General features: G+C 42.9%; 2 protein-coding genes across 4 annotated transcripts; one reads left to right on the top strand and one right to left on the bottom strand.

Annotated features, from left to right (window-relative positions):
• Window positions 1-1678: 1678 nt before the first annotated feature.
• On the top strand, window positions 1679-7225 carry LOC135262063 (uncharacterized). 3 transcript variants are annotated; one of them, XM_064348873.1, is made up of 3 exons: window positions 1679-1805; window positions 2141-2266; window positions 2867-7225. In XM_064348873.1, exons 2-3 carry the CDS (start codon window positions 2247-2249, stop codon window positions 4380-4382), a joined length of 1536 nt encoding a protein of 511 aa, XP_064204943.1. In that variant the 5' UTR covers window positions 1679-1805; window positions 2141-2246; the 3' UTR covers window positions 4383-7225. The 3 variants fall into 3 exon arrangements, with proteins under 3 accessions (XP_064204943.1, XP_064204942.1, XP_064204941.1); XM_064348872.1 differs by lacking the exon at window positions 1679-1805 and adding an exon at window positions 1828-2037; XM_064348871.1 differs by lacking the exon at window positions 1679-1805 and having other exon boundaries at window positions 2085-2266.
• A 671-nt stretch (window positions 7226-7896) lies between these two features.
• On the bottom strand, window positions 7897-17088 carry LOC135262070 (CXADR-like membrane protein). Its single transcript, XM_064348886.1, has 9 exons — window positions 16947-17088; window positions 12646-12906; window positions 11863-12144; window positions 11280-11333; window positions 11082-11123; window positions 10706-10798; window positions 10189-10239; window positions 9456-9505; window positions 7897-9138 (listed from the first exon to the last, which is right to left on the bottom strand). Exons 1-9 carry the CDS (start codon window positions 17020-17022, stop codon window positions 9007-9009), a joined length of 1041 nt encoding a protein of 346 aa, XP_064204956.1. The 5' UTR covers window positions 17023-17088; the 3' UTR covers window positions 7897-9006.
• Between the last annotated feature and the right edge of the window lie 569 nt (window positions 17089-17657).

Raw genomic sequence — 17657 nt, 5'->3', positions numbered from 1 at the left:
TGCCGAAGAGCAAGCAAGGGCTTTTTTCTTGGACGCCGTCCATAGAGGTTGACGTTATGCAACGTCCTTCGCACTGTCTGAGCTGTCACAGAAACTCCGATTTCCATTGATAACCCCTGTGCCAAGTCTGAAGCACTTTCCTGTCTGTTTTTCAGAGCTAGATTGTGCAAGCAGCGCACTGTCTGTGGTGTCATTTTAGGAGGACGGTCACTGTGGTACTATGGCTCATTCTATACCTCTGATTACTGCTGCAGCTGTGTTTCGACTGATTTTTAGTTGGTCACCGATCTTCCTGTATCCTTTTCCATCTTTGTGAAGTCTCACAATCAGATTTTTCAATTCCTCTGGCAATTCTCTTCCATGTGGAGCCATGATGCAGACATGCAGATAGACACAGCCCATAGGTCAAAACTGAGAAAGTTCTGGTGTTCACAGGTCATTTTATAACCATGTTCATGCAATTAGGCTAATTGGAAATCACAGGTGTACTCAATTTTGTTTCAATGATCACAGGTTTTCTAACTTGTGTGATAGTGATCACAGGTGTATTCACTTTTGTTGCATTGAGTTTCTACTTTGAGGCCTGTATTTTCAATATAGTCTTTCTAAAGTATTTGTTTTTGGTTGTTCATAAGAGGAAATACTCTACTTGTCAACTTAGAAATAATGCAATTATTGAGAGGTGATACAATTTTGAATCATTTGACATTTAAGTGATATTGCACAGGGTGTACTCACTTCTGTTGTATACTGTAGTACAAAACAAACATTTTGGGAACGTTCCTGCTGCAGTGTGGCCGTATTGGGCACAGCTGGACTTTTCTGGGGTGATGCACGTGAGGGGCCTCTCTTTGGTGCCATACCACCTCCCTGCAGCAGGTGGAGCCCTCCCCAAGGAGCTAGCGCTGGGGAAAGGTGTCACTGGGGAAATACTTGCTTCCGATCTCTTGGCCTTATGGTCGTCACCAGCGACATGCACAAAGGGATGTTCACACCAAACGCACACCGAAAAGAGATTTCAGTTAAACGGAAATGAAAAGAGAGTGTTCAGTTTTCCTTTTCTAATTTGAGAGCAGAGGTATTTGTTTAGTTTTTCTCCTACCATGCCTATATAACTGGACAAGTTGTGTTTTTGAATCAACAGTCCGCCCTCACCCCACCCTCCAACCCCCCCACCCCCCACCTCCCACCCCCCACCACCCCCTCGCCACCCCTCTTGGTGAATCCTTAAATCCTAAAGTGACTATAATCATTCTATAACAGACAAAATCATAGTTTTCAAAAGTGATGCATATTAAAAAATATATATTAAACATACATAACTGTAACAATGGTCTGTTCTCAGAGGACCATATGGCCTAAATTTTTTGTTTGAAAAAAAAAAAAAGCTGGAAATGTAGTTTTTTAAACATCAGGTACGGCTGGTATGTCCCATATTCACTCTGCACAATTGAATAAGTCTGATAGCTCATGTCTTTATCTTAATTTTCTTTTGCTCATTTTTGCGGGTTTGTGTTGTTTTTATTCTAGCTGTGACACAAAATAAAAGTGAAAGTGTTTTTGACATAATAAATATGATCATGCCCATTCTGCCTCTTTTCCAATGGGAACGAGGGGACGCAGGGGTTTACTAATTTATTCTTTAAAACTGAAGGTAATTGGTTAAAAAAAAACAAACAAAAAAACATTATGGCCAATTAGAACACAACACCAGGGCAGAAAGACATTCCTACCTGCTTAGACAAAACAAGTTGAGGCTCCAGAAGACACACCTCCTGGGTCTGCAGACGATCCGGCAAGCACAGGTGAGAGAGCGGCTTTGTGTGGTTTCTCTTCATTCTTGATGCATTCTGGAGTTTTAGGCTGTTTGGATCTTTGGATCTCTATTACCGATCGTTTGCTTCACAATGTCAGTGAAGTTAACTTCAAAATAAGCTTATTTACCTGCAGTTGTGAGTTTGTAATTTGCATACATTTGTAGCCGGGTGGTATTTGAAGAATTGCTTGCTCTGCTTCCTTTTGTAGGACAAGAAGAAGGTGAGTGTCCGAAAGATTTGCCGCATAAGCAAAGGAAACTACTTTCTGCTTTGAATGTGCATCAATGGGGTTTATCTTAAATGTATATCTTTACCTTTCTCAGGTGCAGAGACGGTCCTTCTTGTGGATGTGTGTTTCCTGGTTGCCAAAGACACTGTATTTGTTTTCTTTCTGTGTTTACAAGAGGACTGGTACCTGAGAGCCTGAGAATGGCACAATCTCATGGAAGGTAACAATGCAGTTATTGACTGCAGTTTCTACGGTACACATACTGTTGGTTTGCAACAGCTGGTTACTGTAATATTGGTATTTCAGTGCATTGCAGATGACAGATCTGCCACGCAGGCTTCCTTTTTGTCTCTGGTTTGAATCATTTGTTTGAGGGTGTGTATACAGTTCTCACAAATCTCTGCCAAAGGAGTGTATTAATTATGTGCACTGAATTATTTATTATTGTACTCTGTGTACACTGAATAGCTGTCTTCACTTTTTAAACTGGATTCATAAAGAATATTCACTTAGGTTGACATTTTTAAAATGATTTTTTCTTCAATTATAATGTATGATACATGATAAGTGTGTGTGTATGTGTGTGTGCAAGTGTGTCTGTGTGTGCCTGTGTATGTGTGTTTACCTGTGTGCATGTGCATACGAGCATGCGTGTGTGTGTGTGTGTGTGTGTGTGTGTGCAAGTTTGTGTGTGTGTGTGTGCGTGTGCATGCGTGTGTGTGCGTGTGTGTGACTGTTTGTGTGTGTGTGTGTGGTAATTACTATGAATAACAAAATGGTTCTTTGGAAAAAAAATTCTCTTTTCTTTCTTATCTTTTAGTTGCTCTACAACAAGAGAAGAAGCTACATCTAAGTGGTCAGATGTAATTAAGAACAGCAAACAGATTGCAACAGAACCCATAAGAACATACCTGCTGAACACAGTCAAGAGAGCACTGAATAAAGATGGACTCATCAGGAGATATACTTTTGGAAGAAAGGACCCCAACAAAAGGAACAGGACAATCCTGATGGTAGGAGAAACAGGAACAGGGAAGTCTGCGCTCATCAATATGATGGTCAACTACATGCTGGGGGTAGAGTGGGAAGATAAGATCAGGTTTGAAATCATTCCAGATGAAGGCAAAAACCCAAAAACCAGTCTGACTACTGTCTATGAGATTTTTGGACTGGAGGAGCTGTCTGTTCCTTTTTCACTCACAGTCATTGATACACCAGGATATGGAGACACTACAGTGAAAGATGATATAATTGCTCAGAATCTGTACAGATTACTGGAATCTTTCGACATCGTTGAACTAGATGCAGTTTGCCTTGTGGTGAAGGCATCTGCATATCATCTCACTCCTTTCCAGAAGAAAATATTTGATTCCATCCTGTCCCTCTTTGGAAAAAACATGGAGAAAAACATCATGACTCTCATCACCTTCTCTGACTGGACGTCACCTTCAAATGCTCTTGAGGCAGTTATCGAGTCTGGTGTACCTTTTCCCAAAGATGACATTGATGAGCCTGTTCACTTCCTGTTCAACAACTGTCCTCTTAATGATTATCAGAATAAATATGAAAAATCATTCAAACATCACTGGGATAACGGAACTGAGAGCATGAGGGAGTTCTTTCAGACTTTGGATCGAATGGAAACTCAAAGCTTGAGGATGACTGAAAATGTCTTGAGAGAACGCCGGAGACTGGAAGCTTGTATCCAGAGCTTCGAGAGTCAGATCAAGGTCGTGGAGATGAAGCTCAAGGCACTTGAGGAAGTTAAGAAAACTCTGGAAGAGCACAAAGAGGACATGAGGAAAAATAATAACTTTCAGTATAAATACACAACTGTTGTCATGAAGAAGGTCCCAGCTGCTGAAGCTGCACTCCTCTGTCAGAAGTGTGAGGTGACCTGCCACACTCCATGTACGTGGGCACCTGACCCATGGTGGTGTCATGTAATAGACTGGAGTGGGAAATGTACGGCCTGTCCCGGAAAATGCAGCTACAATGACCATGAAAAAGCACACAGAGTATATAAGCCAGAATACAAAGAAAAAACAGGAACTCGTGAGGGCCTGAAAAAAACTTGTGAAACGATGATAGCCACAGGAAAGGAAGTGATGTCCACACGTGAGCAAGAGTTGAGGAATTCAGAAGCTGAGAAAACCAGCCTCATTGAAAGGTGTTTCCAGTGCATTCTCCAGCTTGGAGAGCTTGCTCTGAAGTTTGATTCTGATTCTACTCGTCAGAGTATTCTCAGGCTGATAGAAGTGCTGGAGAGGAACAACGAGGCAGAGAAAGCGGAAACACTACAGGATATTCTGGAAAACACTGTGCAAAGAGATTAACAGACGTGGAGAAGATGTGTGTTCAGTTGCACGCTCTTCTGCTTTCCATGTAGATGTTGTAGGGCCAAAATTATTATAGAGCAAACAGTTACGCTTATTTACCAAGGACTTCCCCTGTTGTCCCTACTGTGAAACAGGCATTAGCAACAGTAGACAACAGCTACCAAAATAAACTGTCAAAGATGAATTCAATCAGGATTGTAACTTTACCTATCTCTTCCTGTAGTGGCAGAACCTGTCCATATCGCCATAGAAACTACTGAAGAGAGAGAGACTCTTAAGCTCAACAGAAAAATTTTGACTGTAATTATTATTTTTGAATTGTCTTGAAGTGGATCTTTATTTGCTCGCTGGTATGTTTTATCATTTGAACAAATATCCACGAATAGAAGTTATTTTGTGCTCTGTCTCATGCAAGTTGATTTTCTGACTATTATAAAGTTCTTTAATGTTACTTGACTTTGACTTTTTAGTTTTCCTGTACAAAATGGCCAAATAGACCGAAACTGTGAATCCCAATTCTCTGAAGTACTGCTTTGTGCATGAACCAGCCAATCTTCCCTTTTGTGTTTACAATGGCATGTCATGTACACAAACCGCAGTTGGAGCCGACTGATCCATCACCTGTTCTTTCTTCTCCTTTGCTGTCGCCCTTTCATAAAGTAATGGCCATGTGTCGCAAGGTTTTCACACAAATGTTTAACAAGCGAAAATAAGATTAATTATATGCTTGTAATTTTAGATACGCTTTTTCACATGAGACAAAAACTCTTACTCCAGGAGAAATCAAACAGAAACATGGCATGAATTTGTTTTGGCATTGGTTATTTTGTGATTAATATTGGCAATATTATTGCACTTCGTATTACTAGAGATGTAAATAAAAGATATACCATTACAGTTTTCAGTATTTTAAAAGTAATTGTTTACTGTATGATACACAATACTCCTGTAATCCATTTGTAATTGTACTTGATTTGAACCCTTTTGGGTTCCTAGTATTTTTCTGTTTCAGCTTTGCTTTTATTTGTTGTAAGTGTCCAGTCATGTCCAGGTATATACCCTAGCAAATGTTTTGACAGATATAATCATCCCCTAGTACCCCTTGTCTGCTAGGAGGATATAGGTGCTAGTTCTAAGTTCTAAGTTATAGTTCCTGTGAACCACAAAACTGCACAAACCGCAGTGACGCTTTCAGCTGCTGACTCCTCCCTTTCAGCTGATCCATCACCTGTTTTTCTTCTCCTTTGCTGTTTCCTTTCATTAAGTAATGGCCATGTATTGCATGTCAACAGAGAGGGTTTTAACACAAATGTTTAATATTGTTTAAGATAAAATAAGACTAATATACCTGTAATTATGAATACATTTTTTTTCACATGACAAAAACTTACTCCAGGAGAAATCAAACAGAAATATGGCACAAATTTGTTTTGGCATTGGTTATTTTGTGATTAATATTGGCAATATTATTGTACTTAGAGATGTAAATAAAAGATATACCATTACAGTTTTCAGTATTTTAAAAGTAATTGTTTACTGTATGATACACAATGTTCCTGTAATCCATTTGTAATTGTACTTGATTTGAACCCTTTTGGGTTCCTAGTATTTTTCTGTTTCAGCTTTGCTTTTATTTGTTGTAACAGTCCAGTCATGCCCAGTTATTTCCCCTAACAAATGTTTTGACAAATACAATCATACCCCTAGTGTTGCCTGTCCACTAGGAGGATACAGGTGCTAAAAAATATATTAAGGGGGCATGGTAGGGAAAGGGAGAGGGACGGTTGGGGAGGTTAGGACTCCTTGTCTAACTCTCATCAGTTCACTACGTGCCTCTGTGAAATAATGTGGTTCTTGTAAGAATATTCTAAGTTATCCTTTATGGCAGACCAGGTTTCTGTAAATCATGTGTAATTCTACTTGTGTTTAATCCTGTCATGCAAGTTGGATTCCCAATTCTCTTCTGTTTCAGTTTTGCTTTCGCTATTTTTGCCTTTTTAAAAAAAAGGGGTGAGGGTGGTTAGGACTCATCTATATCTCATTTCATTATTTGTTCCTGTGGAAAAAATGCAGTAAACACATTCCTCTAAAAGGTCAGTTGATGGGTGTGTTTCATCTCACTTATGTCAGTTGGATTTTTCAATGGGGAGGTACCAAGTTAATAACAGATAGCAATGTTAAATGTGTGATGATGCACTGTAACTAGTTTTTCAAAAGGCAAAAACAGTTTTGTTGTTCCTGTAAAAAGTATTTTTGCATTCAGTGCTGTGAATTGGCGCTGTGGAGGAACTCAGCACCTGCAGCCTAAAAGAATTCAGACTAATACAAAGTCAGTATATGACTGTGTAAATTCCAGATAAACCACATTCCCTTTGCTGTTTACAAAAGCATGTTGAGTACACAAACAGCACTGAAGCATTCAGGTGAAGAAGTCAAGTATGAACGCAGCTACTGACTCCTCCCTTTCAACTGATCCATCACCTGGTCTTTCCTCTCCTTTGCTGTTTTCCTTTCATAAAGTTATGGTCATGTGTCTCTGGTCAATGCAGAAGGTTTAACATAAATGTTTAACACAAGATAAAATAAGATTAATGATATGCTTGTAATTTTGCATACATTTTTTCACATAAGGCAAAAACTGTTGCTCCACCAGAAATCAAACAGAAACATGGCACACATTTTTTTTGGATATCTTTGCGTAATGCAAATAATGCAAATCTTGTGGAGCTAGTTTGGACAGAACTCGACTGTTCACATGACTGTTTTGTCTGCATTACAGCTTCTAAACAGCAGGGGAAGCTGTACGTTGTGGTGTGGGGAGTAAGAGTGTGTGAAGAAGAAGGAGGTAGTGTGGTAGAATGTAAGAACACAACCTGGGGCTCTTTGTAATAATTTATTATTTAATCTATCCTTGCATCCTTTCCTCGCCTCCTTTCCTCGCGCCTTCAGTAGAATGTAAGAACATGTGGAAGGCTGCTGGAAATAAGCCACCTTTGGATTTAAAGTATAATTTAATCCGAGCTATACCACAATGATGCTTACACCTTGATGGGAGGGCTATTTAAATCGCCAACCGTACCTGTATATGCCTTTGCTCATTCAGCCATGCTGCTGCTGCTAATGTGCTCTCCCTGCTGCTGCTGCTAATGTGCTATCCCTGCTGCTGCTGCTGCTAATGTGCTATCCCTGCTGCTGCTGCTAATGTGCTATCCCTGCTGCTGCTGCTGCTGCTGTCCATGCTTGGCTCGCTCTGCTTACCTCTGTATTTGTTTTTTTCAGAAAGGTTTTAGCGCTCCCACCACCACCCCAGCATCCACCTGTGGACTCTGCCTCTCATATGATCCCCGGGGTCACTCCCTGTTATCATTTTGTCTGGCTTCTGTAAACAGAGTGATAAGAGGCAGAGCCTGGAGTTTCACCAACATAAAATCTCAATACATATTTCTAAATTAAAATTGTGAGTTGTCTGAATGAAATGTATTGCCAATGCGTGAAAGAATGCAACATTGGATTGTACTGAAAGACTGTATAATTGATGGGCAGCTAATACATTAATATTCATGAATATACACAAACAAAACAGGAATATTTCAATTAAAGTGTGTTCCTCTGGCTACAAACCAATGTAATTACACTGTAGATCGAATATTGCTTTTTATTCTGTATTATATTTCTAACCTTTGAACTGCATAATGAGCACAGCTTCACCTCCATGATTAGTGCATCTTGAATGAAATGCTTTGTCTTACACCTGAACAGAACTACGCTGTACACGTGCAACAACCAAAAGCCCATACGTAATACAATGCAATAACGAGAACTAATCAGAGGAGGACACAATGAGACAGGACAACTCGGAAACGGTAGTGGGCGCCCTCTAGTGGTCGCTTGAGGGCATCATGACAATAAGATTAATAATGTGCCTGTAATAATGCATGCATTCTTTTCACAGAAGGAAACATAATGAAACTGTTCCTCCAGGAGAAATCAAACTGAACTATCTCATGAATGTGTTATTTATAATGGCAATATTATTGTCCTTAATTACAAATGTATTTACAATGTGTAAAAGGTGCAAACAATTGGATTAAGCTGAAATGTTTGGGTGATCAAATAGCATTGACTTTTCAATAAATAAAAGCATTTCAATAAATTGATGGACAGCTAATACATTAATATCCATGTAAAATACAGAAACAAAACAGGAATATTTCAATTAAGGTCATGTATTTAATGTCATTACAGCTATGTAGATCCAGTACTGCTTTTCATTCTATATGACATTTAAGACCTTTGATTTTATAAATAGTATAATGAGCCGAACTTCACCTCCACAATTCGTACATCTTACAGGTGACACTTACTTAAAATTGTATGAAAATGAAATAGTCTTAGGTCAAATGCTTATTTTGAAACACTTAAGTAACATGCTTCACTGAAAATTCTGAATAAGAGTTATACAATTCTACCATCATCTAAAAAGTTACATTACTTTGAAATACTCCATTACATGACCAGTGCAGTCAGAGGAATAGTTTACTCCAGTGCATTGAGGACGTTGTTATCGTTTTGTTAGGATGTTGTTTTTGTTTTGTGAGGACGTAGTGCTGTCCTCCTGTGACTAAACTGGCCCTCCAGCCACAGTGGAGTAGATCACATGGTGTCTCTCGCCCTGAGTGTACGGCCTCTCTCTCCAGTTCTGACGGCCCAGAGAAGCGTAATGAATGTCGCCTGCTTCGATCGTGGGGTCTCCCTGGAAACACAGAGGAACACTGAACAATTGCTCTGCCATCATAATTTCATATTCATATGAATCAATTTGCAGTTGCATGAAAATGAATCAAGACTGCATGTATTGTCGATACAGATAATTCAACACTACTAATAATAGCCAATAATTACTCTTCACAAATGTACATCTGTAAGAGGTGCATTTAAAGTGTATGTGGTAACAAATACATTATTAGGCAACAGGTGGATTTTTGAAATTCTATTCACATTTCAAGAGGGTTTTCTTCACAAAGTAAGTTCTTCGCAGCGTAAAATACCCAGCAGGTGACCTGTACTCACCTGTGTTTTGTTCTGTGGTTCTTCAGTAGCCATGGTAACAGGATGTCTGGCTACATGAGGGAAGAACACTGACTTTTAAACTTTTTAAATCTTTGTACATAATTTATTTTGTCATGCATTTTGTAAATATCTCAGATGAAACCTAGTTGCTGCATAACCAGTTAATCAAATATACATTCAAACATTTTAACATATTTATTTAATAGAAGCAATTTGGCTTTAACAGGCTCGTACGTGTTTGGGTATAATCTCAGTGCCTGCCATGTAATTCACAAGATTCTGTATTCTTTTGTACTACTCTGAACTTTAATATAAATCTCCACGACAGGGGCAGCGTGTGAGCCAAACCTACGTCATATTAGCATAGCCAGGCCCGTGTTACATTAGCATAGCCAAGCCAGTGTTACATTAGCATAGCCAGGCCTGAGTTGCATTACCATAGCCAAGCCAGTGTTACATTAGCATAGCCAGGTCTGTGTTACATTAGCATGTTCAGGCCTGTGTTACATTAGTTTAGCTAGGCCTGTGTTACATTAACAATAATTAATAATAATTAGATAATAATTGTGTTACAATGTGCTCTATGCGAAAAGCCCAACCCCTTCACTACTGACGCAAGGACAGGACTATTTCAACAGACCGTTCTCAGAATATTAGCCATTGCAATACTTCACAGTGTATATAACATATTCCTTCCTATCAGTGGAATTATGGTGTGTGTGTGAGAATTTACCCCCATCAGCCGGTCCCATGGAGTCAAGCTGGTCGATTCCCCGTCTGTCTCCTGAGCCGGATTAAATACGACATTCCAGAAATTACAAATCCTTAGCCCACTAAACAAAGTGAGGACCTGAGCGTTGAAGGCTTCAAATGAGATAAAATTTGAAACTGCTTCTGTGTTTCCAAACGATACCAAACCTGCACTTCTTATTCCTGCACTAAGGAATAAGAAAACAGTGAAATATAATACAACATTCATTCTTTTTGATAACAGCTTTCAGTGGCAGTGAAGAGGCCCTGAAGAGCACTGAATTATATCTATATATTCATATTTTTTCCCCAGCATCATCAGCAAGAATGAGACTCAGACACTTAAGACTATGACTATGAGGGTAAAGTGTGGCTAATCTATTGGGGTCGGTTGATACACCCTGAGTTTCCCTACCCCAGGACCCCGACTGAAGCTGGACTGACGCTGTGGAAATGTTGTGTGGAATGTTTACGTCCGCAAGTGTGTCATCATACCGTACCTTTCCTGTTCCTCTTCCTGTTCATCACCAGAAAGATCAACAAGCCGGCCAGAAGAATGAGGACGCCCAAGCCAATGAGGACAGCCGTCGATACTGGGCAAACAAAAATGGCCAGTAAGATTCTAATGCACAATAAAATGTACAGTGCTTTTACAGCTTACAAGGCTTGCAAGTCCTCTTTGAAAATTCCGGAACTCCTGGGAATTCTAGTTCTGTTATCAGTTTTTGTAGGACCATTGCATGTCCCTAGAAACTTCCCACTGTTCTGGAATGAACCAAACCAAAATTCTGCTTGGAGAGTACTCGGTTAAAAGACCTTTAGTAAGAAGGCAACCTGGGATTCAGTGGTTGATGCCAACGGGCAAAGAAGTCTCACCGCTGTCATGGTCCGAATCGTCATTTTCAGGCACGTCTGTCTCTGAAAAAACACATTTTAGCAAATTGATACGTATGCATGGGTTCCACTGATAGAATTATCCATTGTTACTTTCGATTTATTGTATTGTGAGGGAGGGAGAGAGAGAGAGAGAGAAAGAGAGAGAGATGTGTTGTACATCATGGCTTACATAAATACCTGTGTCAGTCTCCTCAGTTGTAAATGCAGTTCGATTTGTGTAATCTGGATTCTCTGAGGAACAGGAAAGACAGCAGCGAGCCAGGAACAGTTACGCAGCTTGCTTGTGAACGCGAGCGTAGAAAGATTCAGGTTCAGACAGATTCTTCAGACCCAGGAAGACGCGACTGGTAACAACAGTGTCTAGTGCTGTATCACAGTAGGGAACATCTATTGCTTCATTAGTTTACTTTGTGAAGCGCCTTAGTTCATTTTCTAGGACGAATGCAATGACATATCTGGTGAGTCTATTGTCGCTGTGGTATGGAAGAATGTGCAGATTCATGCTGTGACTAGATTAACCCTTCGGAGAGAAGGCCATTCGGAATGTTTTTTCAAAATTCCACGTCAGTGTTCCAGAACTCCAGTGCTTGCAATCACCAGTAGCGATTGTGGCATCGATCAGAATGTTTGGTTGAGAGCATTCTAACCACAGGTTTGTGATCTCACACCTTAAACGGTTAAAAAAAAAAAGGAGGGCTGCTGGCCGAAAGGGGGTATGATGTGGAACAGTGACCCCCAAACTTCGGCAAGAAGGGCTCACCTGTCCTCACGGTTAAAACGGCCGCCTTTTTGCCGTTGCACCAGTACTCCCCCGCGTCGCTGGGCCGGAGGTCGGATATGCGGAGCGCGTTGTCCTTCGTCTGCGAGAGGCGGTTCCGCGGGTCTTCGGCCTCCTTCCTCAGCGTTCCGTTCCGAAACCTGACGAAGACGGTCCGGCGTTCCGAACGCTTGCCCTTCCGGAACGTCCACTTCTGTTTCTGTTTGTCGGTGACTTTGCAGGGGATCAGCACGGTTCTGCCGGCGCTGACCGCGTACTCTTCACCTGAGGATCGAGACACACGACCGACAGGTGACTGACAGGAGAGTGAAATGTGAATGAGGCGACTGACAGGTGAATGAAATGCGACGGACAGGCGACTGGCAGTCACTGCAGCAAAACTGTCGTGTGTAACTCAGATTGCACTAATAACAATTCAAGTGGATGACCGAGACTCGCCTGTGATTTAAAATGACGGACCATCACCCACATTTAAGTGAGACTCCACTGACGTGTCATTCGGAGTAACTAACACTCCATCGCTTAACTAAAGCCATCGACTGGCTTCGAGAGCCTGGCCACTCCTCGTTTGTTTTTGTTTTTTTCCCCCAAGGCCTTAATTGGCCACTGATCGACAGGAAGCACGTAATCCCGGCTGCTGCGGACCCTCCTGGACTGGTTTTTGAGATCCCGGGGTGTGTGTGGTGCGGTACCGATGTGAGGATGTACGATGACTGGTGGTTCCTAACGCCCCGGCTGCAGGTTGCACACACCTGGCCCTCTCACCTGTCAGGACCTGCACGTCGGCCGCCACCTGGTCGCCGCAGCGGAACTCTCCGGAATCCCCCGGCTGAAGGTCTCTGATGAAGAGGGACCCGTCCGTCAGGAGGCTGTACCTGCCCGCTTTAGCGCTGGCTGCCGTGTGCCCCTGCCAGGTGGCCAGGACCCGTCCGTCCCCGTCCCTCCACTCCAGGGGGGCGGAGTCTGTGGGCTCGCGGCCAGGGCAGATCAGGATGATGTAATGACCCTCGGGAACGGAAAGCCTCACTGGGGGGGAGGGGGAGGAGTGCGGGTGTCGGGGAGCAAGGGAGGACGAGAACATGCAGGGCTCAGTCAGGTGTTTTACGGGAAATACTTTTCGATGCGTTCAAGTCCCACCTATCACTGACAGCTGAAGCGCAGAACATCCATTTTGACCAAAATTCAGAATAAAATTCTTCTTTTCGCACGACTACGTGGTCACATGAGTAAAATGGCTCCCTGAAAATTCTCAGTGATAAACAGGGGTGATTTAAAATTTTACAGGATCTAGAGATAAGGTTTATTTTTAAATTTTTATTCGCAGTAGCAAGGGGGAGGAGGATAACATGCAGATCTGGGTCAGATAAGGTACTTGCACAAACTATGGAAACGCTGAATTGATAAAGGCAACATCTCGCAACAATCTCTCTTTTTGGCATAAAATGTAATATGTAAAATCAATATAAAACAAAAATGAAGAAATAATTTGTAGTATTTGTACTAAACAGGCTATCATTATACCATCCTATAAGTAGTTTATAACTGCATAATTAAGCAGTTCTAATGTATTTTATAACTGCAGATTTTATAATCAGCTTGAACATATATTTCTTTGTCCATTATTTTTCTACATAAAGGATAATATTTAATTTGAAGGGTGAAATGAAGAGCAGGTTTGACCGTTTCACCCCAGCAGGATGGCACAATATCTTATCATTGGATTTCCAATATCAGGTATCAATATCAATTGAGAGATTGAAAGATGTGGTGGCAGATTCTGAGCATCAGTGCACAACAGGCCATTAGAGAAGCAGGACTGACTTAGACTTAATGCCACATTAACCATGAATGATGAACAGTATGAACTGAAAATGTGAATATTCCATTTACAAAACAAATGTATGAAAGGTTGCCCACTGGGTGGTTATTTTAACTATGAAATTATGATAAATAAAAGGTCAAACTATTGTTTCTCTGCTCCTCTCCCTTGCTACTGGAGGCTTTCCCACAAACACCTTCCAAATATTCATCCCTCCTGAGCTGACTTCCTTCACCTTTCTTAGTGCTTTTTTAGAATGTTTTTTTTTATTTTTCAAAATTCCAAGTCGGTGTTCTAGAGCTCCACTGCTTTCAATCGCCAGCAGTGATTGTTACATCAGCATTAGAACGTTCAGCTGAGAACATTCTGATCACTAACTTGTGGTGTTATACCACACAGAGTTAAGCCCTGATGTATCACCAACCCTGTACTGGGTGGTGGGGCTACAATCAGCTCAATGATTGGTTCATGCCAGTGTGGGACTGACAGCTCTTACTAGCTGTGCCAGTTTTTATTTTCATGATGGTTCATTCTGCCATCGCACTTATGAAGGGCATGAGAGGAAATGCCCCCCCCCCCCTTCCCTTCCATCCCCCATGACCTTTTAGTCTGAGTTATCCCATATGCTAAGCCACTTCCTGTATGACTGAAACTTCCTCTTTATCTGAAAAAGACGTGACATTTCCCAACTAGGAAGCACCCACACTGAGGTTAATCCACACTCTTACCCTCCCTCACCCACACTGGAGTTAATCCACATTCTAACCCTCCCACTGCCACACTGGGGTTAATCCACACTCTAACCCTCCCTCACCCACACTGGGGTTAATCCACACTCTTACCCTCCCTCACCCACACTGGGGTTAATCCACACTCTTACCCTCCCACTGCCACACTGGGGTTAATCCACACTCTAACCCTCCCTCACCCACACTGGGGTTAATCCACACTCTTACCCTCCCACTGCCACACTGGGGTTAATCCACACTCTTACCCTCCCTCACCCACACTGGGGTTAATCCACACTCTTACCCTCCCTCACCCACACTGGGGTTAATCCACACTCTTACCCTCCCTCACCCACACTGGGGTTAATCCACACTCTAACCATCCCTCACCCACACTGGGGTTAATCCACACTCTTACCCTCCCTCACCCACACTGGAGTTAATCCACACTCTAACCCTCCCTCACCCACACTGGGGTTAATCCACACTCTTACCCTCCCTCACCCACACTGGGGTTAATCCACACTGTGACCCACCATCACCCACACTGGGGTTAATCCACACTCTAAACCTCTCACTGCCACACTGGAGTTAATCCACACTCTTAACATCCCTCACCCACACTGGGGTTAATCCACACTCTTACCATCCCTCACCCACACTGGAGTTAATCCACACTCTTACCCTCCCTCACCCACACTGGGGTTAATCCACACTCTTACCATCCCTCACCCACACTGGAGTTAATCCACACTCTTACCCTCCCTCACCCACACTGGGGTTAATCCACACTCTTACCATCCCTCACCCACACTGGAGTTAATCCACACTCTTACCCTCCCTCACCCACACTGGGGTTAATCCACACTCTAACCCTCCCTCACCCACGCTGGGGTTAATCCACACTGTGACCCTCCATCACCCACACTGGGGTTAATCCACATTCTAACCCTCCCTCACCCACACTGGGGTTAATCCACACTCTTACCCTCCCTCACCCACACTGGGGTTGATCCACACTCTAACCTTCCCTCACCCACACTGGGGTTAATCCACACTCTTACCTTCCCTCACCCACACTGGGGTTAATCCACACTCTTACTATCCCTCACTCACACTGGGGTTAATCCACACTCTTACCCTCCCTCACCCACACTGGGGTTAATCCACACTTTAACTTTCCCTCACCCACACTGGGGTTAATCCACACTTTAACCTCCCCTCACCCACACTGGGGTTAATCCACACTCTTACCCTCCCTCACCCACACTGGGGTTAATCCACACTCTTACCCTCCCTCACCCACACTGGGGTTAATCCACACTGTGACCATCCCTCACCCACACTGGGGTTAATCCACACTTTAACTTTCCCTCACCCACACTGGGGTTAATCCACACTCTAACTATCCCTCACCCACACTGGGGTTAATCCACACTCTTACCCTCCCTCACCCACACTGGGGTTAATCCACACTCTTACCATCCCTCACTCACACTGGGGTTAATCCACACTCTTACCCTCCCTCACCCACACTGGGGTTAATCCACACTCTAACTATCCCTCACCCACACTGGGGTTAATCCACACTCTTACCCTCCCTCACCCACACTGGGGTTAATCCACACTCTAACCCACCCCCACAAACTTTGAGGTTCAGCTATGCTATAATCCTAATCTTGGAGGTTTCCCACTTTTAAACTCTGGTACTGAGTCTGCTGTTTTGTTTTTTTGTTTTTTTTTTTGAAAAATGCTTCAGCACTTTGCTTTCAAGTCACTGATTGGCTGAACAGTTCCCCACAACTTGTTTCCAGGCCACAACTGACTGTTGACTGGAGGGAAACCACAATAACCTTGAGGCAAAGGGCACCTTCAGCAGGCTATATGTGTACATTCAGTATGACATAAGGCCGCTTGCATGATCCTTTCTAGGTGTGCTGGAGGTCACTGTCTTCGTTCTCACGGTTTATTATTGTTGTCTGTCCCCAACGTCCGTACAGAGTAGGGTTAAAGGTCATTCACGTATTCTGCTTGCTTCACCTGGAATATGTTTACAAAACAATTTGAAACTTTCTGATCTGGTCTCTTTGGGCATCTTTAAATCTATGAGTAAGGATCTAGAGGCAGTCACATAGCCACATAGCACTCGATTTGGTGCCATGTCCATGATTATGAATTTAATTCAGCGTGCTGTATGCTGTATTTTGATGTATGTTGTGTGTCTGTAATTTTGTGTGGTGTATTTTTTTCTGCCTGTCTTGCACAGGCAACTCATGAAAAACATATTTTCCACCTCCGTGAGTCTATCTTGGTTAAATAAGGCTAAACAAAATATATATATATATAAAAACAAGAACTGTATATGTGCTAAAAACGGTTTTCCAGTCTGTTCATGTTGAAAAAAAAGTCAACGCGAAATAGAGATAAAAATAACTGTTCTATTATCTGAATAACAATGCTCGTAACGAATCCTCTGGTCGTGCAATTTCAGACGTGTGAAAGGAAAAACAGGCACTCACCAGTCGGGGTCTTCGCAAACGAGGAGAGAATAATTTGTAAAAATAAGAAAGCCCTAGCGGAGTTGGCGGCCCTCATTTTTTAGACCGCTTGGCGACGGTGGCCGTCTATCTCTGCGGCGCAGAAACTTCTCCTCCGGCGATCTCTGAGGGGCCGCATGTGGCGCCTGTTTCCTAATGGGGGGGAAGCGGTGGGGGCGGGGGCGGGGGCGGGGGGGGGCTGACGTGCTCGTGTGGTTCTTAGAGAAAAGTTTGACAGAAGGGAAGTGTCGCCAGCTCTGCAGGCTGAATGAGATTAGCAAACGTTCTGTGTCTTTTTTTTGTCGCTGTGCCGTTCAGGAGCATGCATGCGGCCCGGGTTCGAATCCGGGCTGTGCCCCTGCCTGTCGCGGGCGGCCGCTCAGCAGGGCATTGCCATGGTGGGCTGGGGTATCGCCCAGGGAAGGGAGGGATTCTGACAGCAGGGAAAAAAGGCCTCTGACCACTCACCAGCACCCTCTAAGCTAAGCCGTTACCCGCAAGGTTTATAAAAGTCAGATGCGATTCGTCAGTGCAGAAATCACAGTGAGATGAGTCAGGTCAAGCAAACGGGGAAAACCGCAATCTCACATGACATGAACGATTCAGTGAGTGAGATATGCAGCCGAGCCAGCATTTCACCCCCCAGAATGAACCATTACCAGGCGCCTCATGGGACGTTTCAAGCGCTATTGT

The sequence above is a fragment of the Anguilla rostrata genome, chromosome 8 (genome assembly GCF_018555375.3).
Source record: "Anguilla rostrata isolate EN2019 chromosome 8, ASM1855537v3, whole genome shotgun sequence".
Classification (NCBI taxonomy): Eukaryota; Metazoa; Chordata; class Actinopteri; order Anguilliformes; family Anguillidae; genus Anguilla; species Anguilla rostrata.
Note: the sequence above shows the minus strand (reverse complement) of the source record. Positions and strands in the feature narration are given on the sequence as shown.